Below are 27,737 nucleotides of genomic sequence, written 5' to 3' on the forward strand. Positions count from 1 at the left end.
AAAAAAAACAAGCAAACTAATAAAAATGCTACCGATGGAGTGCAATGGTAGGGGGCAGAATGGAGGGGGGCAAGAGTGGAATTGAGACTTTTCTGTATTTCCTTTTTCATATAGTTTTGGTTTTGGAATCACGTGAATTCAAAATAATTAAAATTTAAAATACATGTGTAAAGCTTCCTAGTTTGGCCATGGAATTTCCAGTATAAAATGAGATCAACACTAATCTTTTTATTTTTGAGTAGGGCTATTCTGGGTTTATTGAAGCTTCATCGGGGCTTCTCAACCTGTGCTCTTACGAAATAAAGAAAATCCCCAGTGGTGGCAAATGCTTGCTTTCTTTAAAATGTTCTGTGAAGAAAGGAACTGCATCTAAGAGGGTAGAGAGAGTCCAGTTGATTCCGACATTGCTCAGATAGGAGACTGGCCAGACGCTATTGATCGGCCACGTTCGGCAGGACAAATGTCCTTGGGTGTGTATCACTTCAAGCAAACAGAAGTGTGCCCTGCTGAGGGTGCGGATGCCTGGGTGGGGGTGGGGGGACTCAACGCACTGCATCCAGCTGAGAGCGAAATTCCTTGAGAAAGCCCCCTTCCTTTCGCAGCACCAACAGCACTCTGAGCCTGCTGGCAACTCGACGGCCTCTCCGAGAATGCTACATTTAAAAGTGCAGTTTTTGGATGATTCCCAGAAGATTTTTGTGGTTGATGTAAGTGAAAATCACATTGCTATTATTCCTTTATTATTCATTCAATCATGGTCATTTGTGGACAGCCCATTAGCTGGCGATGTTATGTCTTCTTTGGGACTGAATGAAGGAGGGCTGTGGTTTTTAGCTTTGGAAAAAGAAATCTGTATTTAATATCACGATGCAGCGCATGTTTTCCCATTAACCTTTCTTCTAGCACAGGTTCACTTTTCTCGAGGGAAAGCAAAAGTACATTTTGAGAGATGCTGAATATTTGTAAAAAGGCAAAGTAGCAATAACTTAGTTATCCTACTCAATAAAGTATTATTGCCCATTGAAATTATTTGTCTGTATGTCTCACCCCATGAGCAGTCGTGGTGAAAAAACTGTGATTCTGGGGGGAAAGATGAGAAAAAAAAACTACCCTCCTTTTCTGAGGGAAATCTACAGGGTTGAGGGTAGAATTATGCACTTGTAACGAGAACTGCAGAAAGTAATGACAAGTACGAAAGAGAAAAATAGGATAAGAGACTATTTAGTTTGATTTAGTGCTTATAGTTCAGGGTTCTTAATATAATTCCTAGCTCCAAGATGATTGCGTACAATTATACCTCATCTCCTCAAGAAAGAACAAATGTATTAAGCACATCATTTGGGGCTGGCTCATCATCCAGTTTCTTAAGATATGTACTTTTTGATGTCAGGATTTATGTTCTAGCATTTTGAAATGTTCTACATTTTTATTAGAACAAAAAAGTGCTATTTGCTCAGATATTTACCCAAACTAGTAACAAGGTACAAGTAGTTCACTGTCTTTAAAATTCACACAAAATGTTGGTTGTTTTCTTTTATATATAAACTGACAAGTACTGTAGCTAGCTGCGATGTTGGGTGTGTGGGTAATCCATTTTTCAAATGAGTGTTTCATTTTTATTTGAATCATGTGCTTTGGGGGTGATGACTTCGTGGATTTGGCCAACTGTTTTGCTGTCTCTCGCTTTCTCTTTTATGTGCAAAAGGCATTTCTAGGTCCATGGACCTGAATGATTTGTTTTTGCAGCAAATAGCTTCCATTAGAAGTATGAAGCATTTCCTTTTCTTTCTTACAGCTCTATTGAAGGGGTGGAAAATGTCTTTTGAGTAGTTCATCCATTGAAGGCTGGTGATGTACAATCACAGTGCTCCAGTACCTGACTTTGTGAACTGGGTATTCAAAAGACACTGCTTTAGGCTAAGTTTTTAAATAGATGTTTCAAGCAACTCAAAGAGAAATCTTTGACAAAAAGTGACAGAAGAGCTTTTGGAATGTGCAGTTCAAATTCAAATCCAATTAAATAGGGAGGTGAGGAAGCGCAGTACCAGAGCTTCACAAAATTCACCTTCTGAGAAACCGATTCCAGCAACTTGAAGCCGGCATGATTTGGCTCCAAGTCAGATCGTCTCTTTTCAGCTGCAACACACTGTGTTCCTTTGGAAGACAATGGGAGAGATTTGATACCCAGCAATTCGGGTGTCAAAGCATCTGATCCCTTTTGCTCTGAGGGAGGCTAGGCTGTAAGTAGCAATTGTGGTGTTACCAAGTGGCAGTAGCACTGGCTGCAGTCCCATAAGCAGCTTTGTCCTGATGGGGCAGAGGCTTAAGTTAGCATCCACTCATCCAATGTATCTTCTCTACTAAATGACAGTGGACTGATTATGATGATGATGGTGATGATAATGATGAGAGCATTAGTAGTGAATCATGTCGATAACGCTTTAACATTAGTCAAATTATTGTTGAGGGAGGGCCTAATATAGTCCAGGCCTTGTTCCGGGCACAATGGACTCTGCCATATGAGTAGGTGAAGTATTTGAATACCAGCACACTCTGGTCTGTGCAGTGCTGGCTGGATACTAGCCACTTATTCCTCCGTGACTTCCTTTCCCATCATTGCATAGGTGAGGGACACCCTTTGTGATTGATGCACTCTGTCTTTGGCTTACTGATGCTTCCTGTTCGATTACTGTGAAGAGTGGCTGGCCCCAGAACCGTCTTGCTTTTTCGATGGTTGCATATCTGAAGCACTGTGTGTTGATTTTATATCTTAACTCTGAGAACCAATCCTGAATTCCCAAGAGTGTTCTGGGGATAGATGCAGGACTTCAGAGTTGCTAGAACGTGCCAACTGAAGTTAATCTAATGAAGAAAATGAACTCAGTGAAAACTTCTGCCATTTTGAAAAATTCATATTTATTTCATGAAACCGATCATTGTCAAATATCACCATCATCCCTCCTGTTGGCGCTCACCATAGATATTATCCTTAGATAATCAAGGAGGGCTTTCTTGAATGATGGGAGGGGTGGGTTGGCAAAAAGAGAAATGGTGTAAGTGGATGATTCAAAAGTTGATTGCAGGGTGCCCGGGTAGTTCAGTGGTTAGAATGCTCGCCTTCTATGTGGGAGACTCGGGTTCATGCACCCAAGAAAAGAAAATTAATTGCAGGATTTAGTGACAATTCAGTTTTGCCTCTTCAGTGCAGGGATGAGGACTTTTCTGGATTGAAAAAGAAAAGACTCCCTGAGCTCTTAGAACAGAAGGAATAGCGAAGATCAAGTTTTTAACTTGACTCTGTATCCCCTCTCTCCTCCAAATCCACTCACACACACACACACACACACACACACACACACACAAATTGCAGTGATGACTGTTTGGAGGACAAATTCCTTTTAAGCCTGAGCTTATCTCAGGTTTAGATGAAGAGCTTTACAAAATAGTAAATCCATCACCATATTTAACAGTTCTACTGCCTGATATCCTACCAACTCCCCCTCCCCCCATCCGCTGCAGTTCTGTCTTGACAGAAGCATTGTGGAGGGGAATTTCCAAAATAACATCACTTCAAAGGTTTCTGGAGTCTAAAGTTAAAAGAAGAGTTTGAAACATCTCTACTCTGACACTTACTTGATTGCTAAGTGACCATATCAGCCACAGCAGTGGGTATTCAGCAGCTCACCCAGTGAGAGAATATAGTGAGTCAGCTCGCCATATTCCTCTGGGAGTCCGGTAGAAAGCCCACCAGATCTCATTTTCTGAAAGAAACAAATAGGAGGCTGTGCCACTGCTGAGCATTTTTCAAGCTAAGTAAGAAAGCAAAGAATTGCTTAGTGATTTTTCATCAGTGGTGGTTTTATTACCCTTGAGATGTTTGCTCTGGAGTAGGATTTTTGTATTTGTCATGGTGAGGAACTTTTGTAGTTTTATCAATAACAAGATGGATAGCCTTTCTCCCCTTCATGAGGCAAAGCGCTTCCAACTCCCATGAGATGAAGTAGCTCTGGTGTAGTGGAATATACCTGGATTTAGAGCTACAAAAACGGCACCATTTGAGCTGTGTAATCTTGGGCAGGTCACTTAACTAGTTCTTTCTAAAGTTGTTGTGAGGGGTACTGCAAATGAGATGATATAAAATTGGATTCTGATAGACTGGGGTTTAAATCTGACTGTCATTTATAAGCTGTGTGACCTCGGGCAAGTCACTTACCTATCTGAGCCTTAATTCATCTCTGAAAAGCTAGACTTGGGATGTCAGAGAAAACTTCCCAAAGAATAAGCTATTTAAGTCGCTGACTAGGAGCTAAGGAAGTTAGTGAAAACAGTTCAGAGTGAGAACTTCAGCATCTTTTTATTTATTAATTTATTCTTTCTTCCACTCAACCAATATTTAATGAAATATATGTTCTAAGTGCTGGAGATACCAGTTGGAATCTGGAGATCATAGCATCAAGTTCAGGGGCTCCAATTTCAGATACCCAATTTATGTCTTAACACATTGGCCAAACATCAGCGCTTCAGACTGATAGGGCTGGAACTTAGATAGTTAATTTTGGAAGCAGAGAGAAAAGATGGTGTGTGAGTTGGATAGTGTCCTGCCAAAGTTTATGTCCATCCAGACCCCAAGAACGTGAACTTCTTTGGAATAGGGTTATGGTAGATATAGTCAGTTAAGGTGAGGTCATATGGGATTAGGGTGGGTTTTGAATCCAATGACTGGTGCCCTTATAAGAGAAACTAGAGAGACATTTGGATACAGAGCCACAGAAGAGACACAGGGAAGAAGGCCATGTGACAATGGAAGCAGAGATGGGAATGATGCAGCAATAAGCCAAGGGTTGCCAAGGATCGCTAGCAACCACCAGAAGTGAGGAGAGAGGGAGAAACCATCCTCCAGAAGGAACCAATCCTGCTAACACCTTGATTACAGATTTCTGACCTATAAACTGTGACAAAACAAATTCTTATTGTTTAAGCCTGTCAGTTGGTAGCACTTTGGCAGCCCTAGGAAACTAAGGTAGATAGATAAAAGAGATGCTAATGAGGTAGAATTTCTAGAATTTAAAGCTCATCTGGATATCGGAGATGAGTGAGAAGGAATCTGGATGACCTTCAAGTATCTTGCTTAGGTGACTGATTGGATGGTGACCTTTTCACCAAGACAGAAGATAAAATAGGACGACCAAGTTCTTGGGGGCAAATGATGAGTTTTGTTTTGGATTTGTGGGTGGGATCATGGAAAGGGAAATGCTTTTGGAGTAAGGCACAAACTGAGTTCTAGTCTCAGCCTAACAAGGTTTAAGGTGTAAGACCTCTGGTGAGTCTGCTTACCTTTCTTTTCCTGTGTCCTTATTACTAAAATGGGGTCATTGTGAAGATTAAATGAGATAGTAGAGATGAGGTTTCTGACACAAAGTAAGCGCTCAAGACTTCTTAATGCCTTCTTCTCCTTTGCTTGTCAACCTCTTTGATTCCTCACTCTGCAAACCAAATGAACACGACCTTTTTCCTTTTGATAATGCTTGATTTTCCAGCCCCCCTCAGGCAATAGAGCTGCTTTCCCCCATGTCTGCAATTCCTCTGGGGTTTCCTGGGGTTAGTTCATCCTGGCGCTCTGCTTGGTTTGGCCCTTGCTGAGTCAGCAGCTCTAGAGGATTTGCTCTTCCCCCTGGAGTCATTCATCATGGGAGGGTCCATAATAACTGTCCAGAGTTACCTAAAATAATGTCCAGCTTTCTTTAAGGAAGCAGATGGAAATAGCCAAATTCTTTGCATTTAATTACATTTTAAATTACTCTGTGGTCACTACTTGCTAGTAATGCTAGCACAATTAATATAATGGCAACAACAATCCTACTGAGTAATTATGATAAATAAAATTTTTGATGGCCTGTGTGCTAGGTGTATTTTGAATGTACTATCTCACTTAATCCTCACCCAAATCAAGCATATGTCTCTATCCAGGACAGTTACATAAGCTCCCTGTGCCTTCTCTGTTCTCATCTGTAAAATGGGAAAAAATAAGAGCAATCACTCCATAGGACTTCTACAAAGCTTAAATCAGTTCATATTTGTAAAACACAGACCACTGTATGCTATACCGAGGCCAGGTGGAATTTGGCTCCAAGTTTAGATGGTGCTACTTATGTCCAAGCAGGAATATTCTAAGCTGAAGAGGGCTGGAATATTATTTTTCTCTCTACGGGCATATGTAAACTGAGGCTCAGAAAGGTTGACTTATCCAAGGTCACATTGCTATTTAGTTAATGGTTGAACTGGGATTCAGGTCCCGGGTCTGTTTAGCTTCAAAATCTTAGCTGGTGGGAGTGCGACGGTAGTTCAGTGGTAGAATTCTCGCCTGCCATGCGGGAGACCTGGGTTTGATTCCCAGTCCGCACACTTCCCAAAAAAACAAACAAGCAAACAAATCAAAAGTCAACAAATGGTGCTGCAATAACGGGATACTCACACGGAAAAATAATGAAATGTGATCCCCACCAAACAGCATACAAAAAAAAAAAAAACCCTGGCTTGTCATTGGGTAGGTGGTGGGTTTATGATTCAAGGGTGATTCCTCTGCCTCCCAGAAGCCCATCACACGCTAGATGCTCAATCTATTTGTTGATCACCAGACTGACCAGTTCAGTTCACCACCATCCCCATTAACTGTACAAAGAGCTCCAAGGGACGGAGCTTCAAAACCAGGTCAGAAAAATCATCCTGGAATCAGAAGGCCCCAGACTAGCCAAAGTCGGCCGTCTCTTTGCCAGGGATTTATTTGTCACTGCAAAGGGCCCCGAGCTGCCTGGCAAATGCCTTTGTTTAAACTACTGAGTTTGCTTTGCCCCTCCATATCCTAAGGTTTGTTGATTCAGAGAGTAAATTGAACTGAAAAAGAAAGAAAGTGCTTGTGCTCCGACTGGCCTGGGGCCAGTTTGAGCGATGGGCCAAGTGTGGTTTGGGTGCCGCCCGTCCCACCCCGCTGGGGCCCCACATCTTCTGCTGTCACCTGGCTGCCAGGCTGCCTTCCTGCTGCTGGAGCTGAGAGGAGAGGCCGGCACGCAGACTTTCCCACCGCCGCCCTGCCCTGCCTCTTCTCCTCCCAACCCCACAGCTCTGAAAGGAGGAGGGAACCCAAACCAAAAAACATTTGAGGCACTGGGGGAGGGAACCGGGTGGGTGGCGGTTGGATGTTTGTTCAAGTCTGCACTCGTGGGAATCTCTGTGAAGAGCTGCAGTTATTTGGGGCCTTGCCACCCCTTCACCTTTCATCACGGCGCAGGGCCCCGCCTGCCTGAGCACCGGGGAGGACCTGCTGAGGCTCCCTTCCCTGCAGCTGGAGCTTTCTGCACAGCTTCTCTCCCTGCGAAATCTGCTAAATGAAGAGCAAGTGTCCTCTGAATTCTACAGAAGTTTCTCTCTTTCTTTTAAATGCAGCTTGCCCTGTATCAGCATCATTGTTCGACTTGTCTCAAATTTGTCAATTGCAATAGGAGATAAAGAGAAATCCTTCAGACTGACTGAGCTGAGCCCAAAGCCTCTGGATCAAAAGGCTATGGCCTGAGGCACAGAACTACCTGCGAGTTGGCTGGCCTGGCCCAGCCATTTCCTAAAAGGCCCTGGAGACTGCCATCCGAGCTGCATAGCAAAGCCCTGGCCTTGGAGATCCCCAGGGCCACTAAGCAGCTTTGCGCCAGACTGTGAGAACTGGAAAAAACATTCGGTTAGACCAGTTCTACTGCTTGGAGATCCACCCTTGACAGTTCTTTGCACACTAGGAGGTAATGCCGAGTTGGCCAATGAGATGCCAGGGCAAAGCACCACGGTGAAGATTTGTGGAGAGCTGCAAAGCTCAGGAGGAATGGAAAGTGACGGGGGGGGGGGGGGGGGGGGGGGGGGCACGTCACCGGGGGCTGTGGAACTTGCTGATGTATAGCTTGTCTGCTTCTAAACACAGCTGCAGCGCAAAAGCTGCAATTATTACCCCCACAGAGACTTATTCAAGCCTTTTCTCTTTATTCCTGCTCTTCCCCTTTCCCCACTTCCTCCTTCTTTTCTGGGACCAAAGTGTGGGGCCAGAGAAGGGTGATCTGTATGGGTGAATTGACCCAGGCCCTGGAAGCATTTGAGGCTTGGTGCCTCCCCACTAATCACAGGGTTCAGCTGTCTTAGACAATAGGTCCTTTGTCCCCTGAGATTCCTTCTTTAATGACAAAATTCACCTTTCAACAGACTTGAAGGGAGACAAAGGTTCTCCAGAACTTCATACTCTGAACACTTTCAGTGATTGTAACAGATCTCTCACAAAGTTACTGTCAATTGCCTTTAATGGAGTGAGAGACCATTTCCTGATCTATGTTCCAGAAATTGCCACTGACAGTATTTCTTACAGTCGCTAGTAAATATGATTGCGAATTAGGTATTATTATACTCCATTCAACACTCATTTAACAAGTTTTTATGAGCTCTCACCGCTTCCTTGCACTGTGATGTGTATTGAAAATGCAGAGATGAATAAGAAAGAGTCCCCCACCCAAAGGGGCTCAGCCTAGTGGAAGAATCAGAAATAAAAATTGGTACATACGTGACAGTGAGTTGTACACAAATGATGGTGACAAGGGAGAGGATTTTTTAATGGCACCACAGAAGAGGGGCACTTCACCCAGCTTGAAGTGTTTTTGAAGTGTGCACGTGGAAAGGATGGTCACGCTCATTTTTCTGAGTACTGATTACTTAGGCATGTATAAGGAGTTGGGGAATGGAAGAAGCAGAGTTGAAGGTCGGTCAAGACAAAGAGAAAAGCACAGGGAAAGGTTTGTGAAGCAGCACAATCTGGTTGGAACTTAACACTGAGGACAAAGAATGCTGTGAGAGTGGGGAAACACTGAGAGATGAGACAGGACATGTGTGTGCGGGGGTCATTTCATAGAAGGGCTTTATCATACAAAGAAATTAAGGTTCAGCAAGGTTAAATATGAGCCCAAGGTCAGACAACTGCAAGTAAGAGCTGAGCCACGAACTGAAAGTAGAGGTGTTGATTCCGGAACTCCAACTCTTTCCCCTATAGCCTGCTGATGATGCTAAGTCAGAAGTTTGGGTTCTTAAAATCCTTCCACTGCTTTATCAGGCAAGGGCTACCACTGTCCCGCCCCATTTCCACAAGTTGAATTTCATGTTTAATTTAAAATTTAAATGAGAATTAATGAAACATTCCCACATTTAATTAAAAATCTCGAGCAACGATATTATGAGCCATTGATTGTGTACCACGTATGGACTGTATGTGTGTGAAGATTTCTCAGTAAAAATACTATATAAAAAAAGTCTCAAACCAAAATAACACCGGCAACCAACAACACAACCAAAATACACTGGACAAATTAAAATTTCTGGAAAGATGCATTATGAGGAAATCATTAAGGGTGTGTGCATAGGTGTAAGTACATCTTTATAGGCTAAGCTATTTGTCTTAACATTGCTTGCAATAGCTAAAAGGTGGAAATAATTTACATGTCCAACACAGGGGTTTCTTATACAGAAACAAATGATGATATCATAATATAATGCAAAGTATTTTACATACAAATTAATTACAAAGTAGTTTAAAAACTACTGCGCATCAAAGAATATTATGTATCACATGCATTGAGAGTCTGGAAGGCTTATACCTAAGGCTTATCCTTAGACTGGCTGTCTCTTGATAGGTTTGGGAACACTTTCTTTTTTTCTTGCTTTTCTGTTTCTTTGCTTTCACCTTGACTTTTAAAAATAAGCATATTTTGTTTTTGAAATAAAGTACAAAAAAAACAAATTATTCAAGGAAACTTCATTTTGGGAAAAAAAATGTTGATGTATAAATAATCAAAATAAAGGCGTCCTCCCAAATGGCAGGGCCAGACTCTCCAAGCTGCTCATAACTACATCACGCAATAGGAAAAGGTTCTGGGCATTGCACTCAAAATATCAAGCCCACTTCCCACCATGACAGTTCAATTAGTTTTGCAACTAATGGAATAATAAAATATATATATATATATTAATAATATATAATAACAATATATAGATATGAAGGTTTATTATGTGCCAGGTACCTAAGTGTTTACTTGTATTAGCTCATTGAAATCCTCAGTGAAGTAGGTACTGTCAGTACATCCCTTTGACAGATCAGCAAACTGGGCAGAGAGGTAAAGTAACCTGCCCTAAGTCACAGAGCTAGTAATGAGTGGAAATGAGAACTGATCTGGGTGATCTGGACAATAGATCCAATTTAGAGACATGGACAGGGTTTGAAAGAGGTATACTGAGCTTGGGAATTCATAAGGTAAAAGAAGCAGGTCATTCTTAAGGAGCTCAATGAGTGGGATTAAGAGTCCAAAAGGATGCAGAGAGTTCTGTTAATTCGGTGAAGGCAGTAGCTGTTATATAGACAGTACTTAAGCTGAAACATAGTAAATGCTCAATAAATATCTATTGCATCAATAAAAGAATGAATTCTGTACTTGCTCTCAGCTGCCAGGCAGCTAATTCCTGCTGTAATGAGTTAGCTGAAAAAATGCCAGTTTGCTGATAAAATATTCTAGGAAGACAAGTCTAAGTCAGGGGGATCATGGCACAAAAATTTCATGGATTCTGCTAACAATTTTTCTCTGAACCAGACCTGCAACCAAATAAAATGGTGTGGCTGACCATAGACGAGAAATACCCTGTCTAAAGGTCCCAGAAAATACAAGAAAGAGAGGTCATCTCTATTCCTAATAACATAAAAAGGCATGCCAAGTTGATCTGTGGGTGCCACTGCGAACATGTGTGCTCATTTGTGCATTTGGATGAATGTGGATTAGAGCCTCTTAAATTGGGCAAATGTCAAATTCTACATTCAGTTGGAGGAATATCCTTGGTTTTGATTTATAAATAGCAATGAGTCACCTTAACCAGAGCCTTTTGCACAAATAATTCCATCTAAGCAATTAAAGGAGAATGGTATTGGAAAAGCTCTCCTTGGGGGTGTGCCACTAATTTTAAGACACAAAGTTTAGTACCTTTGGGGACCTAGTCTCCTATTAAAGATTCCTAAACTTACAAATCCTGCTGCCACTAACCTTACCCCAGGTTCTCCACAATTCTACATTTTGCAAAATAAACATTCTTTCTCTTCCTTTCTTGTAAACTAGATTTTTTGGTGTATAGTATTTATAAGAAATGTATGAATTAAAATTTTCTGGGCTTGACTTGACTTTGCTTGTACATGGGTACAATTAGAGAATCCCACAAACAGTTTCATGTCACACATTCTAACAATAGATCTGCCATAGTGAGCTCAAGGAGGCCAAATATTGAAATAACCTTGAAGAGGGAGGGGGGAAAACAGAGGTTCCCAAACCAGGGCCAGCTCCAGACTCAGCCAGACTGAAAAGAATGTGTAATCTTTGGGTTTTGGATTGTAGAACCCAATTTACCTCCAAGGACCACGTGTATGAGAGGTCAAGGCTCAGGGCTCGGATGACCATATACTAGGAGAGCCTAAGTGGAAAGGAGAAGAAAGCTGCAAGTAAGCCCAAGGGTTAACTTCAGCAAATCTTCATGAAACACTTACCATTTGTGCAGCATACATGGAGAACAGTCAAGAGGAGAGACGAGCTAAGTGAAGCCTAGATGGCTGCAATTAAAGCTCCAACCCAAGGAACAGGAACCCAAGCGAACAGACCAGGTGGACAAAGGGTCAAGAATTCAGGTAGACATCTGGGAAGGGAAAGAGCAGTAAAATTACAGGTCCTAAGGGACTGCTGCAAGGATGGAGCTTCTGAGGCTGGGGCAGCTTATAGGCTTCCTGCCCCAGGGCAGAACTGGTACCTGAGTGTAGTCCACAGGTGCTGACATGCATGCACACCTGGAAAGAGTGGGGGATGACGTGAGGGTGTGAAAATGTGGAGAGTGAGACACTTAGAGACAGTGAGATTAGCTTGAGTGATTGCTCACATGACCTCTCATTTTGCCAATCAGTTAGAAGCCTTAAATTTCATTAAAATTCTAAAATTTTCATATCCAGCTTTAAAATATAATACAACATAAGTTCATTATAGATAAACTAGGAAATTCTGGTAAACAAAAGGAAGAAAATAAATGTCACGTATACTCCCATTGCCCAGATTTTAACATCTCGGTGTATACCTTATGCAATGAAATATTACCTTCTTACGGATCCCTAAGCGCCATTCAGTTTGGGGTAATTTCTTAAGTATATTAAAAAATAGTTCCTGTTAGGGCAATACAAATTCTCCACAGTAACCCTACCATGTTGGATTTCATGGCTTCTTATTAAACAGACAAATTAAAGGATTGTTTCTTAGTGACTTTGTTATATAGAGATTCTGTGAAATTTTGCTTAGAGCCCCCGGAGAATTCTAGTGAGCAGTCTTGATAAATGGAGCAAAGCTGATTCTAGGAAAGAAAAGAATTATTGAGAGCTGAGGAGAAAAAGGAGGCAAAAGGAGAAGGAGACACATTGAAGCAATAAGGAGAAAAAAAGTGATTAAACAATACAGTGAAAAGTTGAATAAAGTTAGGAAAAAACAGGGTATGAAAATATAGAGGGAATGAAAGGAACAAGTTGATGTTTCTTCCTCTCTTATCCTTCATACACCTAGCTATTACTTCTCCCTTGACCTTTAAGGACAGCATGGTGTAATGAAATGAGCCCATTACTGGAGGACAGAAGCCATGAGTTCAGTTCCCAGTTCTACCATTACCCTGCGGAAAGTCCTTGGATAAGTCACTTCCCTGGGTTGGATCTAAACCTCCCCACTTGTAGGATGAGAAATCTGGACTACATAATATCTAATTGTTTCTGTTGTGTCCTGAGTAAGCCTCACATTGCTAGATTTATGCAGAACGTTTTATCAATTTTGAGCTTAAAAGAAAATTCCAACTACCATTTGGAATGTGGTTGTGCGTCACGCACACTACATGGATTTAGTACTAAAGCATTACGTGGAAACAAACAATTATAATTGTTTTAATTACCCACAGTAAGTAGTAATTTCGACAAGACTTGGGAGCACTGTGGTGAGAATGCTATTATTACACTGTCACTTTTCAACTGGCTTTCCAGTATATGCATGGTAATTTCAATGTCCCAGGAGTGGAGGCAAGATTGCTATTAGAGTGGTAATCTTGTTTTCTTCTCCCGTTTTATCCATGTTTTCCCCTAGTTTGAAGGGTAAATCTGAACAGTGTGAGACTTTTTTATTCCATCCAGCTAGTCCAGCAATGAGTGAGGACTGGCAACCTGTCCAGGTCATTGTCAGACCTGCATAAGGCCTCAGGCAATGTCACATTATCATCTCCTTGTAACTTTAAAAAGGTGTCTGCCAGAAAGTATCATCTATCAGGTTCTAGACTTGTCATCTGAATTCCAGAATTCCCTGCAATTATGGGTTGAATTGTATCGCCCCCAAATTACATATTCAAGCCTTAATCCTGGGTCTTGTAACTGTGATCTTATTTGGAAATAGGATTTATGAAGATGTGATTAGTTGAGGTGAGGCCAAACTGGAGGAGGGTGGGCACTAATGCAATACTCCTTGCGTCTTTATGAGAGAAGCACGCACAGACAGACAAATGGGACAACACTTATGACAATGGAGGCAGAGTTTGAAGTGCCGCAGCTGCAAGCCAAAGAACACTATGGATTGCCTGCAAACATCCAAAGTTAGGAAAAGTCATAGACGAATTCTTCCCTGCAGGTTTCAGAGGGAACGTGGACCTGCCAACCCCTTGATTTTGGACTTCTAGCCTCCAGAACTCTGAGATGATAAATTCTGTCATTTTAAGCCGCCTAGTTTTTGGTAGTTTGTTAGGGCAGCCCTAGCAAAAAAAAAAAAAGGTACCTTCCTAACTTGGTTTAGATAGAATACATATGGCCATGGCTGAAGGGAATGATGGTCAGGCAGCCACTCAACATAGTTCTCCTGGAGTCTCCTAGGACAGCCACATTTCAGAAAGAAATTTCTCTGAGCAGTTTAATCCTGAACCACATTAAGCCTTCCATCTCTCACACATGTAACACTGAACAGCTTTATGCCTTCAGAAATAAAATAAAGCCAGTTTTAATTTGGTGTGAATTTCACACATGCACAAGCAAATATAAGGGTTGTTCTCTCTTCTTAGCCCCATGAGAAAATCTTAAGAATCCAGTTAAACTGTGCTTCTCTCCAGGGTTTATTGCTCAGTCTTTTTGGACTCTGGGGAAAGGGTCTCCGTTGACTTCCTGTTTATTCTTTATTCTTTGATGTGCCTAACCCCACCTTTCTCTACACAAGTTGCTAAAAGACTTGACTGCCTTCAGAGAGGGCTCCATTTTATTTTTATTTTTATTTTTTATATGGGTTTTTTCCCCTATTTTTTAATTAATTTTTTAAAAAAATTTACAAGAGACACAAACATTCTTAAGATATGCTCATTCCATTCTACATATATAATCAGTAATTCACAATATCATCACATAGTTGCATATTCATCATCATGATCATTTCTTAGAACATTTGCATCAATTCAAAAAAAGAAATAAAAAGACAACAGAAAAATAAAACGAAAATGGAGAAAAAGATAATTACACATACCATACCCTTTACCCCTCCCTTTCATTGATCACTAGCATTTCAAACTAAATTTATTTTAACATTTGTTCCCCCTATTATTTAACGGCTCCATTTTAGAAGGAACTGCTGCTATCTGGTAAGTGGCGTCTCACCACTCTCAGCAGTTTTCTCTCTCTTTTTCTTACAAGGAGTTGAACCCCAGAAGGCATGCAATTTGGCCAATGAATTTCTTCTGCTCTGTCCTGAGGGATTTCTCTTTCCTAGGGACATGGTTGGTTTATCAGGTGCAAACCTTCCAAATATGCTCAGCTTCTTTCTTTGAAAACTGTTTGCATCCAATCCTATTGGTAAATGTCTAAGAAAAGTGTGTGTGTTTTTTTTGTTGTTGTTGTTGCTGCAATTTTTAATGAAAAGTAAGATGGCCCCTAAAAAGGAGCTGCCAGGCTTTAATCCCCAAGGGATTCTGAGATTCCCTGACGTAGCCTGTGAATGATAGCAAAGGAGAAAGGGCTTGCCTTCCTTCGGAAAAGTCCACAATCTCATCTCATGCTTATTGCTGCTTATACACAGAGAACTGGATTGAGGTAAAGGAATGTAGATCAGAATGAAGACCAAGAGTTAATCCCATGGAAAAATTCATTTAGGGTCATTGAAAACATGCTTAGTTTGGAACTGCACCAAACGGTACCAAAATGTAGAAATATCTGCCGACTTCCTGTTCTACTTGGCACGAGCCAGATCCTATTCCTGGAGAGTTCTGTTTGGTCTTGGATTCCACAAGGACATTTGCACTTGACTTCAGGAGTCAAAGACTAAAAGGATAAGTGGAAATTAGCCAGAAGGGCAGCCAGGCGAAACAGTTCACCAGGGTCTCCATAATGATTCTCAGTGGCAATGAATGTGCTTGTACCATCCTGCATGGAATTGCTTCCAGGGCAGTGACAGAGCGGGTGATTGGGTTACACAGCAAAAGCAATACCATACGAGGAAGCTCTCAGTATATAAAGGCCAGAAAGAAGATGCCAAGTAGGTGACTTTAAAAGGAATCAATGAATACATTGGAGGTGGGGGTGCCAAAAAGATATTTAATAAGTTTATGTTGGCAGAAAAGCTTTTGATATGACAAGCTGTGATTTTTCTTTTCAAACCTGTGCAAAGGGTAAGGAATAACAAAGGAGGGGCTCAAGGATGTGCAGACATTGTTCAGGAAAGTTTCAAGTACCTGCTCTTCAGAGAGGTGGGTATGGAAAGAAAATAATTCAGTAATAAGAGGCGGGGATAGGGGGGTCAGTGAGGTAAACTGCTTGGATAGCCCTTTGCTGTACATGTGGTCTGTGGGCCCACTGGTAAAGAAAGAAATGTCAGGGAGGAGCAAAGCAAAACATGAAGGTGAATAAAAAGTGACAAAATGTAGGTTAAGCTCAGTCACGGGTGCATGCAAACCCTTATCCTGGCAGAAGGCAAAAGGTGAGCAAACCCCTAAGGCCTGAAAAGAGAATACCTCCAGGATGTTCCCTTTCCCTGACCTGCCGCATTCAATCAGTTCCCAGGTCCAAGGGTATCTACCACAGACCCATGGATCACTTTTCACCTCTTTCCATTCTCACCGCCACCACGTTAGTCCAAGGTACCATCGCCTCTTACCTGAACTGCTGCAGCAGTCCCAACGGGCCTGTCTGTCACGTGTTTGGTTCCCCTCCTCCATCCATCTCTTAGCCCTTTGTTCCTCAGTTTGGTCCATACCAGCTGCAGCAGTCTCACCTGAGCTTGTCAGAAATTCAGAATCTCAGGCCCAACATCCCACCTACTGAATCCAAGAATGCATTTTAAAAAGGTCCCTATGGGGGAATAAAAAAAATGGCTAGTGACATTTTTTCTTTTTTGCCTCAGGGAAGATTTACATAAGATGAAGTTTACAGAGATTGACATCTTTTTATTTTTCGTATAAATAACGAATTTGTGCTAGATGTAGTATTTTGTTTCACTTTGACAATTTCTAATGTGTAGTCATTAACGTCGAGAATCAAAACAAATCTCCAAACTCTATCACACATTTAAATCTCTTCTAGTTTATTCAACATTGTATCACATTCATATTTTGTCTACCAGAAAATAGAATTTGTGGTGATAAATTAGAAAAGAGATAAAAGGTCCCCAGGAGATTCCTGTGGACGTAACTGTTTGGGAAGCGTTGCTTTGACTACTGCCAGGATGGAGTTTCTAAAACCCAGCTCTGACCTTGACCTCCCCCCTGCTTACAATCATTCAGTACCCCTCCCCACCGTCTTTCAGGCATATGGCTTCACATGGCACACAAGGCCTTCCTCATATGGCTTCTGCTTACTTTCAAGCCACTAAATCTCACTTTCTCCTTCGGAAACATGAAACTGCTTGCAGTTTCATTGCTCACACCAGGTTTTCTAATCTCCTCTGCCTTTGACACCTTCTCATTTTTTCCTCTTCACCTAGCTAACTCCAGCTCTCACTTCACTTCAGGTCTCAGTGTTTTAGTTTGCTTTGCTGCCAGAAGCAGATACCATAAAATGTGCTGGCTTTTAACAATGGTAATTTATTAGCTTACAAGCTTACAGTTTTGAAGCCGTGAAAATGGCCAAATCAAGGCACCATCAAGATGGCATTTTCTTCTTGAAGACCGGCTGCTGGTAATCTTGGGCTCCTCCGTCACATGGCAGGGCACATGGCAGTGTCTGCTGGTCTCCCAGTTTTCTTCTGGGATTCCTTTCAGCATCTCACTTCTGTGGCTTTCCCTCTTTTTGCCCGAATTTCCTTCCCTTTTAAAGGACTCCAGTAAGAGGATTAAGGTTCACCCTAAGTGAAGTGAGTTACACCTTAATTTAAGTAGCCTCACCAAAAAGTCCTACTTATAATAGGTTTATACCCACAGGAATGGTTTATTTTAAAGAACATATATTTCTGGGGTACACATAGCTTCAAACTACCACTCTCAGGTTAGGTGCCTTTCCCTTTAAGAAACCCTGGTGCTGAGCCCTTACCCACCATCCTGGATTAGTGCCCTCTGCATATGTGATTCTATAGTGGCACTTAAACCAAACTACTGTGATTATCTACTGATGTGCCTGCCTTGCCTGCCAGACTATGTACTCTTTGGTGGCAATGCTTGTATCTTGTTCACCTCCTAGGCCATTGGGATACCTAGGCCATCTTACCTGGTACAGAGAAAAAGGGCAGTAACGTGTGGGAAATGGAAGAAAGGATGGAAAGGATCTCAAAACTATAAAGACAAAAGGGCAAAGGTGAGTACATCAAAAGGAAGCCCAGATTTCTTGGGCAGGTGAAAATTACAATGGGAAAGCAAGAATTAGTAAAAATGAGTAAGGAGTGCAGAAAAAAAAAGTGTTATAGTAGTGGAGAGGGGTCCACTGTCACAGCTTTAATTAAGGAGAAGGTTGAGGCAGTTCTTTGTTCCTGTCTTTTTTGTGTGGTTGTCATGACTGAGTCCCACCTATGCACTATATGCAATCAGAGAACTATGACTGAAAGGCAACTCATTCACTTGCCACTGGAAAAATGATCAACAGGCACAGATTTCTAATAGGGAGAGCTGTCTGTGAGCTTTATCATCCTGGAACTTAGATATTCAAATCAATACTGTCTTTGTCAGCATCTACCCTTTGATTGATCCAAATACTAATAGCTAGGTGACCATACACCCAGGTTTTCCCACAACAGATGCAGTTTCAAACCTGTTGTCACCCTCAAAAGTGTCCCAGTTTGGATAATAAATTACGTGGTCACCCTGCAAATAGCCAACATTTATTGAGCTCTTTCTATAGTCCAGACGTTGTGCAAAATACTTGACATGACTATTCTCATTAAATGCTCACTAGATTCTCATTAAAATTGAGACATAATTCGCATACCATAAAATTTACCCTATTAAAGTGTACAATTCAGTGGGTTTTTAGTATAGTCACAAGGTTGTGCAACTACCATGACTAACTCATTCCAGAACATTTTTATCACCCCAAAAAGAAACCCTGTACCCATTAGCACTCACTTCCCATTCTCTCTCCCAAGCTCTTGGCAATCACTAATCTATCTAACTTATGCTCTGTCTCTATGGATTTGCCTATTTGGGGCATTTCATATAAATAGAATCAGACAATATCTATGATTTTGTGTCTGGCTTCTGACAATCCTATTTTACAATTGAAAAATTGAGGCTCAGAAAAATGAAGTAGCCTGCTCAAGATCACCCCTCTAGTGGGTAGAGGGGCCAGAACTTAGAGCTAAGTGTGTTTGGCTCCAGAGCCCACATTCTTAATTGGCCATGATGTCCTGCATTTCCATATTTATTGCAGGTGCTAAGCACATTCTTGAAACTCCTCCTTGGCTTTCTGTAACTGGGCACATTCTTTTCCAAACGACTCACAAATATTCAATATTGAAGAGTGGATTTCGTGTTTGGACAGAGTCAAAAGTCATAAAGAGCAAATATGGTAACTAAAGTGGGCTATCAAGCCAGGTCATATTTTGGGATAAAAAAAAAATGAGGCATAACCATAAATTCAGGAGAATGAGTGATTATCACCTGTGTATTCAAGAACAATAACCTGAGAGTAGCATGAGAACTATTGTGAATGCCAGAGCTAGCATTGAAAATAGGAGGAGCATCTGTAAGATTCTTTGAATGGCTTTATGCTTCTATATTTCATAATGTCTATTGCATTTCTTTGGAAAATATGAAAAGTATAAGGAAAAAGTAAAAATGACCTATTGTACTACTGTTAGTGATATGCTATATTTTGTTCCAGTGTATCCTTTATTTAACCTTAATTGTATAGTCCGTTTTTTGTAAATTACATGATCAAGTACATGGGTACATTAGAATTTCTTTCATATAATGAGTGGTAGTTGGTCAGTTAATTAATAAACTTTGCTAGAGCAGAGAATCATAATAAATATCTCTCTTTCAATATGGATTTCTGATTAGTGTTCCTCTTTGTCTTTCTTCCATAAGCCACACCCATAATACATCATCTGTGATTTCCAGTACTGGTTTCTTTAACATGGAATAAGAATGTAGACATTTGAAAAGCAATTGGAATACAGACTCTTTCCAGATTCTGATATCTTTTCTTCCCCAATCTTTTACTGCTGTCATTATCCACAACTAATTTAACAGCATATTTTGAGAGATTCCTTCTAATTAAATCTTTACAAAGTAATCAACTTAGTTTTCATAGGACAACTCTTTTTATAGTGCTCATGATTCTTTTGCTATGCATACTATTTAATTACATTATGTAGTTACAATAACAAGTAGAACTGTCAAAAATACGTTCAAAAAATAATTATTAGTAGGTGTTTCAGTTTGTTAAAACTGCCAGAATGCAGTGTATCTGTAAAGGAATGGTTTTCAAAAATGGAATTTATAAAGTTGCAAGTTAACAGTTCTAAGGCCATGAAAATGTCCAAATTAAGGCCCCAACAACAGGTTACCTTCATTCAACAAAAGCTGATACCATCCAGAACAGTTCTGTCAGCTGGGAAAGCATGTGGCTGGCATCTGCTGGGGTCTCTGAGCTGGGAAGGCACATGGTGCCGTCTGCTAGCTTTCTCTCCTCATTTTGTAAGTCTTCCCTGAGGGTGTTTTCCTTCTACGTATCCAAAGGTCTCTGGCTGTGTGGGCTCTAAAGCTTTTTCCAAAATGGTTCCCTCTTAAAGAACTCCAGTAAGCAACAGCACCTTGAATGGATGGAGACACATCTCCATGGAAACCATCTAATCAAAGATTGCCACCCACAGTTGGATGGGTCACATCTCCATGGAAACAATCACAGAGCTCTCACCCAGCAATATTGAATGAAGATTAAAGAACTTGGCTTTTCTGGAGTGCACAAACTGGCAAGTAGTCATGGAATTCAATCTGCGGGTGTCAAAGGGCACAATCATACTAGAATCATGTACTGGCCAGGAGCTTTGGTCATAACATGGGCATCTGCCATTGTTTGAAAGACAAAATGGAGAGCGTTCTCTCTGCATCATAGAGTAGAAGGTGGTTAAGAGTTTCTACTGTAAAACCTACACTCTAGACCTATACAGAGTAGAGAATTAAAAATCCACTAACTTCTCCCCTCTCCAGGGATAACTGTGTTTAACAGTTTGGTGTGAATCCTTCTAGATTCTTTTGTATTATTAACTTATACATGTGCATTGCTTCAGTTGTATGATGGGCCAGGGACTGAACTAGGGCCTTGATGCACATCATCTTGTTAATTCCTTACAGCAACCCTATGAGATAGTATCAACATTATCTCTGTTTTATAGATGAGTAGACTGAGTCTCAGGTGGGTTCATTAATTTGCCCAAGGTCTCCTAGCAACTAATTAGATCACTTTCCTGAGAGAACTATCATAACAAGGTTTATGAATTAAGTTAAATGCTTTGATCCATTCATCTGTTCATTCAGACAATATTTAATGAATGTCCACTCTGCCAGGCTCTGTGCTAGATGCCAGAAATTCAAACACATGGTTTCTGCCTTCAGGAACCTGGAAAAAATAGTTCAATCTGTGAGTTAAAGTAAATGAATTGCCACAATTCATCCAGCTCTTCAATCAATTGGGCAGGATTAAAACTCAGGTTTGCTTTAACAAATTGATGTATGACAACCCTAGGCACATAGAAGCTTTGGTAGATTGGTTTTTAGAGCTAGCCACCTTAGATATTATGGTTGCTGTGAGAAGATGAGTTTAGACCCCCCAGGAATAAGTGATAATGACCCAGTTCGCAAGTTGGAGATTATAAATATAAATTCCTACAGCTCTGTTTAAAATTAATAATAATAATAAAAGGCAGACACAGTTCTACTGTATCCAAGGCAGATGAGGGCAAGACAGTGTTCAGGATTGAAGATCCATTTCCTTGGGTAGGAAAACTGGTGGTAAAGCATTTAGATCCACTAAAGAGCTTGATTAGGATGTTAAAAAGTGTGGGCTTAAACAAACAGCAGGCAATTATAAAGAGAATCACAAACCCAGCAAAGGGAAAATGGGAAAGTTGTATAGAAGGAAATAGCAGGAGAGAGATAATCATGACACAAAAATTGAGGAATTGGGTCACAATGGTTGGGAGAGAATAAAGGCTGAGTGTTGAGATACAGCCAAGACGTTACCTGTTATGAAATACATTCCACAGAGTTGGCCAGATCTGCACTACGGAAGACTGAAGGGAAGCGCGTCTCCAGGAGATAAGGGTGGAGAGCTTAAGCCAAGTGAGCACCTGACCTCCAAATGCAGAAGCGCCAAAGGCTTTTACGGCCAGTTGGCAACATGTTACAGCCATGGCAGAATTAGAGGATTATTCTTACAAACATGGTATAGAATCTTCCAAAAGGGGGCAAAAGGAAGCCCCACGAATGGCTATGGATACTCTGCGACTGTAGAAACACCAACACTGAATGTGGCAGTGTTGATGGGAGGATTAAGTGCCCCAATGGAAAATAAGAATAAAAAAAATGAGGAGGGAAAAGGAAAACCGTGAGTTTCTTAGTTTGCAAAGACACTGGAGTCTATGGCGGAATTTGGTCCTCCCTACTGAAATGTTTCTTCGGTGTTGGAAAAAGTATTGCTGTCATCTTTCTCTCTCTCTTTAGAAATTCCCCCTCCCTTTTTTTTTTTTTTTTTCCATAATAAAAATCCCGTGGCAGCTTCTTGTCTGGAGGACTTTAAAAATAGAGAGCGATTTCATCTATCTGGAATGGCGTGTGTCAGCACTTGCCCTAGGCGAAGTTGCCACATAGGCGGAAGCCCCCCCCCCACCCGTCCATACCCAGCGCCCCATCTACCACTGCCCCCCTCCAGTGTTCTCCCCATTCCACCCACCCACCCCCGCCCCTCCACACCTACCACCAAGCACCACCACCTGCTCTTCCCGAGCCCCAGCTCTAAGGTGACCTCCCACGTCAAATGACCCCCATGGCTTTAATAAGGCAGCTTTCTCTCCAGGTGCTAGGGATGCAATTGGTTTCACTCTTGGCGGCCAATTTGCTTTTTTTTTTTTCTTTCTTTCTTCTTCTTCTTCTTTTTTTGATTTGCTTTTAAAAAATAGGACCCGGTTAACACAAATAAATCTCGCGTTGGGCAGTGTTACCACGTGGTGAGAAGTCCAGGCAGGGAGCATTTGGGGTCGGTGGGGGAAGGGTGGAACGGGCCACCTTCCTGGAAGCTATTAAATCCCAGATGTGGGCTCTGTTTGTCGTGGTACCGCCTTCAGGGACGGGGTAGGGGATGAGGGTGCGGGGTGGAAGGACTTTCTGACCTCTCAAGGTTGCTGTTAATTCTCTGGGTCGGTGATTTCCAACTACATTTCCCGCGCCCTGCTTCCTTCGCCGCGCAAAAGGCGCCGCGTGACTCGGCTTTAACTAGGGGTTTTCAGCAATGTGTCTTTGTGCCTATCAGCCAGGGTCCAATTTTCCTGTCCCCGTCCCCCCTGCGACAGCAGCCCTCGGGTTCAGCAATGGTGGCGGCTGAAGATCAGCCCGGGACATGCTCAGCTCAAAGAGGTTTTCACAGAGGGCTCGTCAAAGCTCTTGTTTTGCATGAAGGAGGAAAAAGAATGTGTGTGTGGCGTTATGTGGAGTGAGTATGCTGTACGCAGAACGGGTGGGCAAAGCTGCAAGGTACAGTCTACTCGGGGGTGGGTGCAAGGATAGCACAGTGGTAGAATTCCCGCCTGCCATGCCGCAGACCCGGGTTCGATTCCGGCTCATGCAACTCCACACCCCCCAAATTCCACAAATGCTGCTACAATAATGGACAGTCACATGAGAAAAAAAGTGCAATGTGATCCCCCACTGTACAGCATTCAAAAAAGAAAAGAAAGAAAAAAGACAAAATCTACTCAAGGAATTCATATGAATAATTTGGTTATTTTCACGTTGGGTCAACAAGCTTTCAAGAACCCCTACTATGTGTTAAGCTCTGATTAGATCCGGCGCTTCATAAGAGAAGGAAAGCAAGATCCATCCATGAAGGAATTCAGTCTAACGGGGAAGACATCCAGTGTCTGAAGTGTCATGTTTAAAGTCTTTAGGAGCACAGTGGTGCCCTTGGCTCCGCCTGCTGCTGTCGGGGATCAGAGAAAGGTCTCCAGGGAAGATGACATTGGAGCTGAGTAGGAGGAAGCCAAACCAAAGAAAGGTGTGAAGGGAGTTCTGTGTAGAGGGTCATGAGCATAAGGCGTGGGAAACTGTGAGCAGGCTGCAATGATTAGAGCGGAAAGTGTCAGGAAGGGAGAAGCAAGAGAAGAGCCTGGAGGGGTTGGCAGGGCCACATGAGGTTGAGATGGCTCCGCCTTCCCTGTTTGGGAGTATAGACTTTATCCTTACGGAAGCCACTGAAGGATTTTGTGTAGGGGGGGGGGGTGTGTTAGGGTCATCTTGATGAAACTAGCAAGCTGGGGGAAATCATTCAAATTGCCTGTGGGAGGAATTGAATTTAGAATTCAGTTGAAAGTGTAGATTTGCAGGTCTAGCCGTAGTTGAGTTGAAAGGCTCATTTTTTGTCCCCCTCGCCCCAAGAGGTGTGTCCTTAGCGTGAGGCTCTTCTATCTGTAAAATTCAGTAGTATGTAGGAAAGGTGCAGGTCTCCTAACTGATGCTCACAGAAAACCTTACTAACAGAGTTTTTCATCCCACCTACTTCCACAATATCAGAATAGGAAAGTAAACTGTGCTATGATCTTTGTTTTGTTCAGCAAAAATCATCTGGGAAGGCGCTGTTTAACCTGAGTTGCAGCCATCTAAATCTTGCTGAAAAGGAGTATTTTGGATTAGAATTCTGCAGCCATTCTGGAAATAATGTAAGTTGATTTCATTACAGGATTCTTTGTCTCTATGTAGGACTCAAACACCTGATTAAAAAATGAGAAACAACATACACCCTTGCCAATGATTGGATATAATAATTATTTTTTCCTTTGTTTACTAAAAGTGATATCAGTTTGCCAAACGCAAGCAGTTCTACCCAATGCTTCTGTTTTGTTCTGCCATCTGTGATCTATCTACTTTCCAGATAGTTGACTTTCCACAGGTTGAACCCCAAACTCAAGCAAGATATGAGATTGGTAGCCTCACCAATAAATGTTAAGAGGAATCTCCTTTCCCCTTTCTCACCTAATATTCATCAGATTCTTCCCTTTGGGTCCCGCCTTGGCATATGTGTCATCTGGGCACCTTCCCCAAAAGGTTCTTGCGTCTATTAAACTGGCATGTGGGGGCTGTAGGATTCAAATGTGGAACCAAATGCCTTCATTAGTCTTTGTAGGCAGACTACAAACTGATGAGCCTTGTATGTGACACCTCTGTCATCCTATCGAGGCAGGGGAGCAGTGATTCAAATGTCAAACTGTGTATAGATTGACAAGGCTCACTGTCATTGGGAAAATACAAGCTGCAGATGGGGTGTGGTAGAGGTACGTCATCTCTTTGATATCATGGTTTCTAACTAGCTTTAGAAGTCTGAAGAGTCCTGCTATTTGTTTGTTTCATGTTGATCTTTTGCTGTTACCCTCCCCTCCAAAGGCAATAAAAAGCTGCACTCAGTGCCATCTTCTACCAATTTTTTTTTCATTACTGTTATTACAGGTTTGGTTGGAACTTCTAAAGCCCATAACAAAGCAAGTAAAAAGTAAGTATGGAAAATTATTTCAGGAATATAGTTCCCAGGTAGAATTTGAACATATTTGAACAATATCATGCAATTCTTCACCGTAGTATAAGGGGAGAAAAGGGCTTTGATGTATTCTTTCAGTCTTTCATACATCCAGTAATTTTAGTTAATTAAGAATAATCATTTTAATTTTGTCTGAGAGAAAGAAAATCATGCTGCTGGATCCTTGAGTATATTTGAAGAACCCTGGTAATTACAGCACTCTGTGGAATGGTTCTAGGAATATATCTCATAGTCTGGCGCTGCAAATCTTTGAGCATCCTTGATGTCAACCTGCCAGGCTGTTCACCGTCTGCCTCAAGGTGCTTTAGTTTCATCCTGTCACAGAAATTATCCGTTTGGTTCGGGTCATAACTGAGCGCCTACTGTGTGTGAGATATTTTTCCACCAGCACTTCTTCACAATCTAGTGTGGTGATTCTCAAATTTTAGTGTGTATTAGGATCACCTGGGTTTCATGTCAAATGCAGAGTCTGGGCCTAATCCCTGGTTGGGGGCCAGAAACCTGCATTTTAAACAAATTCCACGAGGTTTCTGGTGCAGGTGGATCGTGAGCCACACTTTGAGAAAGACTGTTTTAGTGTCCCTTTCACGGTTCTTTTTCCTCCACCTGCTCTTTACATGTTGTTGCTCCCAGAGTTCCGTCTGTTCCCTTAGTGCGACCATCATTTTTCTGTTTCCTAACTGATCGCTCCCCCACAACCGTCACCTACGCTACTCCCAGAGGGAGCTATAGAAAATACAAATCTGACCTCATTACTCTCCTACATTAAAATCCTTCCGTGGCTCCCTATTGCCGTGCCAATTGAGTCCAAACTCATTAGCCTGATTTATAGTTTCCTGAACTCTGACTACCTTTTTAGTCTTCTCCCTGCCACTTTGTATTCCTCCGCCTCCTAACTTTGATGAAACTAATCTCAGGCATAGGGTTGTCGGGTAAAATACAGGGTGCCCAATTCAATTTGAATTTCAGATAAGCAAAATAATATACATATATATATATATATTAAGTATAAGTATGTCTCATGCAATCTGAATCTCATATTTAACTGGGAGCCTTATATTTTTACTTGCTGAATTTGTCAACCCTACTCAAGTGTCACCTCCTCTAGGAATCCTTCCTTGACTTGACCTGCTGCATTGTTTTTTCTCTTGCGCTCCCCCAGTATTGTGCTTACAACCAACTCTTTTTAGCGTTTACCTTGTGGTGTTGTAATTGTCTGTGTAGATGGCTGTCTCTCGTACCAGACTGTGAGCTCTTAGCTATCTTTCACTCTCAGTGCTTGCCTAGTACAGTGCTTGGCACATAACATGTGTGCAACCAATATTTAATGAACAAATGGTGCTAATGATGCATGTATGTGTTTGCTTTTGATGCAAATAGTTTATTTTCAAATGCAAATATATGTGTTTTCTTAATGTTGATTTTAGGAGATATAGAGGCATCTTCTCAGCTGTGGATGTAGAATCCCGTGTAGCAAGTGGTACCTTTCTTCTAAATAAAACACTCCTTAGGAGAGGACACAGTAGGCCCCAAAGGGGCGCATCTTTTCAAGAGAAACTGAAATGGAGAGAGGGAGGGAAGAGGGGAGGGAAGAGGGGAGGGAGAAGTTTCCCTATGGACACAGTCCAGAAATAGCAACATGTTATATGCATGAAAAAATTAAATTTAAAGCAAAAGTCTGTTGGAAGAAGTGATGGGGAGGGGAGGGGATGGAAGAGAGTAGAGGAGTAAATGTGTGTGTGTGTGTGCACGCGCGTAAAGACCTGTAATTGTTGTGATGGACATTTAAATAACACTTATGGAGATATTGTGTTTTAAGATCCTAAGGAGATTGTTTTCAAATTTATGGTGAAATTTTTCCCAGTGGATCCTGGACATCTGCGGGAAGAACTCACAAGGTATTGTGCTTGCTTGTGTGTCTGTCGCGTGGTGATATTTAAGAGTCATTGCTCTCTGTTTAGCAGGGAAAGGCCTTTCAGCCCTCATTGAAAGGCTTGGTTTTATGTCACTCAATGGGAGATGGTGAGGAGCCCAGGAGAGGGAGGGCTTGGCTGGTACCCAAGGTTTCAATCTTCCAAAAGGTGGGGATTGTAGGGAGGTGGAGAAGGGGTGGTGGCCGTCAACAGCCTGGATGCCTGCTCAGAGGTTATGCCATCGGCCGCTACAACATTAAGCGTGCTCCCCTTCATTGCATCTGTGTTCCGATCAGATGGCAGCTCGGCAAAACAGGTATGATGCCAGCTGATTCCCACCGACATTGAAACTGTGTATGTGCGTGTATTCATCCCATAGGTAGAGGGTGAAACATTTTATAATGATGACAGTTTTGAATAAGGCCTTTTAAAATGTCAGTGCAACACCATTTCTGCAAAACTACGTTGTCAACAAAACACTCCCTAAGACCTTGCTCTGCGGTCTA

At 41.8% G+C, this 27,737-nt stretch overlaps 1 protein-coding gene across 1 annotated transcript in view; it reads left to right on the forward strand.

Moving 5' to 3' along the window:
- Window positions 1-518: 518 nt before the first annotated feature.
- The window catches only part of FRMD7 (FERM domain containing 7), a 44,696-nt gene continuing 17,477 nt past the window's right edge, over window positions 519-27,737 (forward strand). Inside the window, exons 1-4 of the mRNA XM_077146939.1 lie at window positions 519-707; window positions 24,342-24,446; window positions 25,231-25,273; window positions 27,138-27,216. Coding sequence (XP_077003054.1) covers window positions 519-707; window positions 24,342-24,446; window positions 25,231-25,273; window positions 27,138-27,216 — 416 coding nt within the window. The remainder of the gene's footprint in view (window positions 708-24,341; window positions 24,447-25,230; window positions 25,274-27,137; window positions 27,217-27,737) is intronic.

Source organism: Tamandua tetradactyla, chromosome X (genome assembly GCF_023851605.1).
Source record: "Tamandua tetradactyla isolate mTamTet1 chromosome X, mTamTet1.pri, whole genome shotgun sequence".
Taxonomy (NCBI): Eukaryota; Metazoa; Chordata; class Mammalia; order Pilosa; family Myrmecophagidae; genus Tamandua; species Tamandua tetradactyla.